This window comes from Notothenia rossii (genome assembly GCF_949606895.1).
Source record: "Notothenia rossii genome assembly, chromosome: 1".
Lineage (NCBI taxonomy): Eukaryota > Metazoa > Chordata > Actinopteri > Perciformes > Nototheniidae > Notothenia > Notothenia rossii.
The window spans coordinates 38,863,498-38,870,571 of NC_136912.1; the positions used below are offsets into that span (position 1 = coordinate 38,863,498).

General features: G+C 40.4%; 1 protein-coding gene across 1 annotated transcript; it reads right to left on the reverse strand.

The window, feature by feature from the left end:
• Window positions 1-474: 474 nt before the first annotated feature.
• LOC307022885 (uncharacterized protein) lies at window positions 475-5,121 on the reverse strand. The gene is made up of 13 exons (XM_079655789.1): window positions 4,468-5,121; window positions 4,063-4,219; window positions 3,568-3,775; window positions 3,353-3,479; window positions 2,861-3,159; window positions 2,614-2,704; window positions 2,407-2,523; window positions 2,207-2,282; window positions 1,857-2,114; window positions 1,443-1,614; window positions 1,124-1,272; window positions 805-1,033; window positions 475-686 (listed from the first exon to the last, which is right to left on the reverse strand). The coding sequence occupies exons 4-12, from the start codon at window positions 3,440-3,442 to the stop codon at window positions 843-845; spliced, it is 1,443 nt and encodes a 480-aa protein (XP_079511915.1). The 5' UTR covers window positions 3,443-3,479; window positions 3,568-3,775; window positions 4,063-4,219; window positions 4,468-5,121; the 3' UTR covers window positions 475-686; window positions 805-842.
• Between the last annotated feature and the right edge of the window lie 1,953 nt (window positions 5,122-7,074).

Here is a 7,074-nt window from a genome sequence, read left to right on the forward strand (position 1 = left end):
CATCCGCTGGGCCTGTGGAGTTCTAGGCAGGCACATTAGGAAGCCCTTACCCTCATGTGTTGTGTCTGCCATCAGAAGACAGTTCCCAGAAGGAGGAGGAATTTACAAAGGTTTTGAGTGGCCTAATTTTGGTGACGATCAATACAATTAATCACAATCATAGTGTGTTCGCACTATGTGTTCACATACACATGCATTTCCAAACATTTTGTCTACCTATGCTGTAAATGTGGTATTTTTTCAATTTACACAAATAAACATTGATTGATTGATAGATAGTGTCTTTTCATTAATAACCACCAAAATAAGTTATTTGAACACTCCTCTCGATCGATTTACAAAAAAGAAAATAATATGGCCCGCCCTAATACACCAATGCAGTTTTTAAAGATATACATTTTTCAACACAGAATCATTTAACAAATTACACCATATCCAATCATTTTACGAGTCAGAAAATGCTATCTGTTCATTGCAGTTATTGTTTATTGAATTAGATTACCATGACCTCAACATATTTTTGTAGAGTACAAGTCCACAGCCAAGAAATGTTTATTTGCATATCATTTCATTTATGAATATGGAATTATTTATTTAATATTATTATCGCAGCTCAACGAGGCTCCCTCCTGTCAGATGGAGGGAGTAAATACAGCGGCAAGCTTTGGGACCTGTCCCAACATATCCTATGAAGAGAGAAAAAAAATATTGTTATTATATATTAATATTGATTTTTGCACCATCAAAATCTCTTACCAGGTTTTATCTAACAAATAAACAAATGTCAATTTAGAATAATCTTACCCTGAAAACTGTGAACCACAGAATCTGCTGGTTTCACACTAATTTCCTGTGTTAAACCGGGAATGCCGTGCCAGATAAAGGCCAACTGCCTCATCCTTGGCGATCTCCTGGCAGGAAGTGGAAAGGGGGGCAGGGGCAGTGGAGGACAAGACTGCACTGCTCTCTCGTAGAGTCTCTGGTAACCTGGAGTAGCCCTCTCTCAGAGACTCCATCAGGGCTGCAGCGTATGCTGAAGGAAGGAAACAAGTGATCACATTCAGTGATATTATAGATGCATCACACAATAAATAATATTTAGGGACCGAGTAAAACAGCTAACCGTATGATGGCTTCTCCTTGATAGGGCTAACTACCCAGCCACCTTTGCAGAACCTTGGGTAGCGAACTGCAGAACGCACCTCACCATCACTGGTTCGAGCAACCTCTCTGCTGCTATTGTGGTTAAAATGCAGGGCTGCCATGAGAAGCCTGTAGAAAAAGCAGATTATGCAGTTCACAAGTTGTTTGTACATATGTGAATAAACTGTTTAACTGATAGCATTAGTCGGTTAAACTTCGTATTGTTCGTTAACGGTTAAATGGTTAATTATTAACATCCCTAAGCCGTACACATTATTTCACCATCACATCATATTTACCTGCTGTACATCCCAAGGAAGGAGAACCCAGTGTGCTTTGGTGCAAAGTGGAGGATGAGGGAGTGAAATGCCTCCAGGGAATAGGTCTGATGCTGTGGAGACAACTTCCGGACATCCTTCACCAATGCTGTTCTTAAAGTCACCCTCTCCAGTTTAATGGCTGCAGTTGTTCCTGTACAAACACATATTTTGTTCTGATGTTACTAGAATTGTCTACATATGCATGTATTACCTACACTGATAAAGCAAGATTGTGTGATACTATCAGGTGTTATTTATATAACGCCTTGTTAATGTGTTAGCACACTTTGGGTTATATATTGATGGAGTGCTCTGGAACCAAAATAAACTAAGCACCAACAAGCACTTGGACGACTAAGATGTTTCAGCAACACAGTGTACAAAGTACGTTACCTGGTTCCAGCCACTCCTTGTCCCTTGCTTCTCCCTCCAGAGGTGGATGTGCACAGCAGGGAAATGCAGGAGTGCCGTGTTCATGGATGTCCTGAACATGATTCACCATACTTTGCCACTTGGCTTCCATCACATCTGGATCTCCATCAGGAGTGGAAGCTGCAGTCCAGTACAGGTGATTGATGATGGCTGGCCTCCACAGCTTCAGGTCCTCACACTCCCTCTCCTTTGCAGCAGCATCCAAAGCTTTCCCTAGACCTGTTTCACAACAGAAACAAAATGTTAAAAGAGAAAATGTAATTATAAACAAATTTCAGCCTAATCAAACCTACCAACATCAAGATACATACTTTTACCAATATGCCAGATATCAAAGAAATGAGTCGTTCCTCCTGGACACAACTCCTCCCGCACCCACTTGGCAACCTAGAGTGAAACACAACACCTTAATTACTTACTAACTAGTAAGAAAATGCATTTTTTGCTGTTAATATGGTGCGCCAAGAATCTTTGTGTGTACATATGTCTGTTCGTTCTTGTGTGTCTTTACCTGGCGATTTCGGTCCGTAATAAGGGCTGAAACTTGCATGTGTTGCTCCTTAAGGAAGTCAATGCTGCGTTTCAGACCCTCTAGTTCACACCAGGTGCTGCTTGGGACCTCTGAGCTCTGTAAAACAACATTATGCAGTCATATCACTAACCGTGTCACATCAGACGAAAGCACATCTGATTTGTGTGACTGATAACGTTAACTTACCTGGACAAGTTGAAGATCCAAAACCTTGTTTATTCTGTCCTCGATCAAGGAGTAGGTGCCATATTTGGCACAATGGCCAGGAGAGTCTGACCTATGAGTGTCAAAAACAGTTTAATTCAGACGTTAAAGCCCAAAAAACAATGCAATGCAGTTATTGTAAGTTGCTTTGGATAAAGCTAAATGAACGTAATTTAAATATTGTTTTTACCTCTTTTTGATATCAATAATACAAGCTGAAGTGTTCTACCTGCAGTCACCAGAGAGGATTAGCCCACCCCCCATCTCCTTCAGTTCTCGGATGATCCCAGCCTGCTCAGTTTGCCAGGCCTGCACCATAGTAGGGATTGTGTACAGGCGTTGATGGCAGAAGAAGGTGCCGACACTGATGCACTGAAGCCCTAACAGTTTCAACATCCGTATTGTCTGGGTAGCCATGCAACCTGAAAAGTGGATGGCCCCACTCAGTAACAGGTTGCAGGCTGGCATGTTTCTGTACAGCATTGGCTGGTTCTGCCAAAAACGCTCATACCCACATGCTGCACATACCTAAGAGATGTGAAAAGCAGAACATTGCCAGTACAACTCTTAGTCAGTCAAAAATCAATTATACCATAAAGCTAATGAAGTATAGACACAGTGAATTGATAAAACATAAAAATTAAATAAAATAAACATTTACATACAGGTTATGATACAACCTTTATTTTTACATCAGTGGAATTCACACATATCCTCTTACTTGTTTTATCTTTATATACGTTCCCTGTTGCTGCTCCACATTACCCTGGGTTTCCCCACAACAGGAAGGGCAAATGGTGAACAAGGACATCAGCTGGGTTTGGCACACAATGAACTTCTACGCAGCTCTGAAAAAAAAAAAAAAACCCTTGTTATTTCTGACCGACACAATTTGGTAATACAGTACACATCATCTAAAATTAAAAGAAGCCTTACTTGAGATCAGCATTAGTTCGCTGCAGTGGCTCTTTTGATGGTTCCTCGTCAGACGACTCGCTCATCATTTCCTCCTCTGGGCTCCATTGCATATCCCCAGGGTGGTCCATGGTAACAGAAGATGACTCATCATCACTGTGTGCAGGACTGGGCAGTGGAGATTCTGTCTGACACCCCACACTGACCATCCTGGGCTGTACCTGGACAGCTAGGATAAAAAGATGTATATTATATAATTGTGCCTGCCATAAACAACAGCCCTGCCATACAATCTATCTTTACAAAGCTTATGTTCAGGTTTTGTTGACATTCGGGCTGAGATGTTTTAATTCATTTATATGTTAATTATTGACGTCATAGCCAGTCTTGGAGTTGTAACAGCCTGCATCATACTGAGATGTTTTTCTAATATGTTTTTAACATGTACAAAAACTATGCAGAGTCTTTACCGCGTTTTGATGTAAAATGGGCGCGTTACTTCTGTGTTACATTTACCTGATGAACGATGGAAAGGTCTGAGGTTACACTGTGAGCCGCAGTGAAGCACAGATGTTGGCTGAGGAACCAGTGGAGAGACGACCTCTTGCTCTGGGTCTATAAGCCCAGCATCACTGGCTGTAGGTGAATCTGCAGTACTGTTGTCTCCCAAAGTCTTGAAAACACACACATGAAACACATGATTACACATGAAAATAAATAGCAACTGCGCCATTAGATATGCAAATAAAGTCCCCACTCCAATTCTAGCTAACATTATCCATTATGACTTAGCAAGTGGGTTTAACAAGCTAGCAACATTAACTTACAACAATAAATACTAAACACACGTTGCTTGTCATTATTGAAATCATTATACTGACTAATTTGGAAGTTAGCAAACGTTAGAAAAACAATACTTACGGTGCACAGTTCACGTTTTCGTTTTGCTGAATCTCTGACCGACGCTCCCGCGCTCTCACTCCATCCTGCTGCTGCTGCTGCCAGAGCTGTGTGTATTGACGGAACCGCACTAGCTATCAGCCTCACACGGTCCTGGCTTCGATATCCCATACTGCACTCAATCACATAACTTGACTCATAATCTTCCGGTCGAAAATGAGCGCCACAAACGACCGCGTTTTTCATCACAGACACAGCATTGAAGTCCCGTCTCTTTGTCTGCACAAAACGAATCCAGGACCGAAAGCTAGCTAGCTTTCTTTTCCTGTTAGGGAAATGGTGGACTCGATGTCCTGACAGGCTGGTATTTGTGCAACCTGCACAAACACAATACTGCACCATGATTACAAATGGTGAAATACAATGTAAAACTACCGAAAAATACCAGCTCCTTAAAACACAACCGCTCTACTCAACGCAACTCTACTATACCCGCGGTCAGGGAGCGGAGATGTGTCCCCTGTGTGATGTAATATGACGCGTTTGACGTATGACCTTTAAAAAAAAGCCGTTTTTAAGAGCAGAGCTCAAAATTGCTCCTTTCCCTCTGAATTCCTGCCCTTATGTCTCGTAAAACATATCAAATCCTGCATTCACTTTTTTAATTGTAATTTTCAAGCAAGTTTAAGCATAAATGTAGAAAAAAATAAAAACCTGCAAGATGCTCTTTAATGAAAATGAATCTAATGTGGAGAAGGATTCAAAACCGAATGTACTGCTATTGCAAAGTAACTCTTGTAATAACAAAATATTGCTAAAGTCGGCTACAATGATGTGTCAGAACATCGTCATCCCCACTTAAATCTTGAGAAAGACACAGAGGTGCAGGGTAAACTGAAGATACAAAGGAGGAGGACTGGATCCAGAAATAAGGAGACCCAGTCTCCCCCCCCCCCCCCCCCCCCATCTCATCATGGGCAAAGTTTGATCGCTGGCAAATGGACAAGCTAAAGGCGTTAGCTCAAATGGAATAGTTTCCATCAATGGCTTCCGGACAGTTTGGGCCGAAAATGATTGCACCGAGAGCGTCACCATGTTTTCACAACTCCTGGACTATTTCTAATACCTAGAGGATTATGTTGTGAAAGGGGTGAGTATACAGCTCACATCAGAAAGGAACTGGATTCATGGAACCATGTAATTATGGCTAATAGCTTAGGTGCAGAGTTATATAAGCTTTTAGGTTATTTGCATGTATAATCTAAACATGCAATTAGCACTGAGCTAATATTCATAAATGGATATTGCAATCTCACATATGCAAGATGGAGAAGAGGCTTTATGAGCAGGGGTTTGCTGGTTTGGATGTACTGAACATCATGAAAGTTATAAATGGCACTGCTGATGGAACATGTGCCTTGTTACAGAAGCTAACCTGAGAAAAGTGGCTTTAAAGTAGTGTGGCATGACATGGGGGACACTTGGCCGATTAAATCAAATCAAAACAGGTGAACTGAACTCTAAACAGCAAAGATTAATCTTTTGAATGTAATATTCCCAACCTGACACAGAGGAAACAGATTGCTGATGGAGTGGCCTTATGGGACCTCTTCAGGACATCTATAACAGCTCTTAGTATTAATCTCCTCCGAAACCTGCTAAAGTTCCCGGTGGAAAGCAGAATTTCACAACACACGTCTTGTGTTGACAATGATTCTTGGCTTTGTGATTGGTTGTTCACAGAAAATAATATCATCCTGCAGCTCATGGTGAGCACATTTGCAAACATTGTCATTGTTAACTAATATATCTCAGCACAAAAACAATTACTGTGCTTCTGTCCTTCCAATTTAGTTATTGAGAAGACTAACAAAGGGGAGTCATGAATATGTATGCATTCTCACTTCTTGACTTGATTGAATTGGATCATTGCCCAGTCATTTAGCTCCAAAGTCATTTCCAATATGTTTTATGCACTGTTATAATACATATTGTAACATGCTAAATGTGGATGAATCTGAGAAGCTTTAATACACTCAGTGTTTCTGTGACTAAATGTCATGGCCCTGAGACACAAGATTAACCTGATGATGCTAAAACATTTTGGATAGGTTTTCATTGGAATAAAAACGTATTGTAACAGTGCCGACATTCATTACTAGTGCCCTTTGTCTGGAGAAAGCAGGAGAGGGAGGATTCATATTTCAATATAATCTTATTATTTTAAGTTGTTGGGACTCTTTTTATTGGAAATGTAGGGGCAATCATACAAATATGTCAATTTTTAATTCCACCTCTAATGTGTGGATAGGTGGATAAAGTGAAATGTATTCTGTTAACATTTGAAAGTTTAAAGACAGCAACATGAAGTTCCCAGCCACCTGCTCTAAATAAATATCAGAACAACGTATTTGGTCTAAATGTATCAGAACAAACAAAAGACTTCTATAGTATGTTATATTTTAGGTGTAGTAATTATGAATGTCTTGCTTTGCATAATGTATGCTTAAAAAAATTGCAAAAAAACATTTAACGAAGGGGAGCAGGCAATGTGAAACATAAACAAATTAAACATTTAAACTAAACAAGGAACAAACCAGGAAGATATGGGGAAAACGCGTAGAGAAC

Excerpts from the sequence above, each read along its gene's own strand:
- LOC307022885 (XM_079655789.1), bottom strand. The coding sequence starts at position 3,442 with ATGTCCTTGTTCACCATTTGCCCTTCCTGTTGTGGGGAAACCCAGGGT. Across the intron at positions 2,283-2,406 it reads TTACGGACCGAAATCGCCAG|GTTGCCAAGTGGGTGCGGGA; the intron begins GTAAAGACACAC and ends GTTTCACTCTAG. Across the intron at positions 1,273-1,442 it reads TTCCTTGGGATGTACAGCAG|GCTTCTCATGGCAGCCCTGC; the intron begins GTAAATATGATG and ends CTTTTTCTACAG.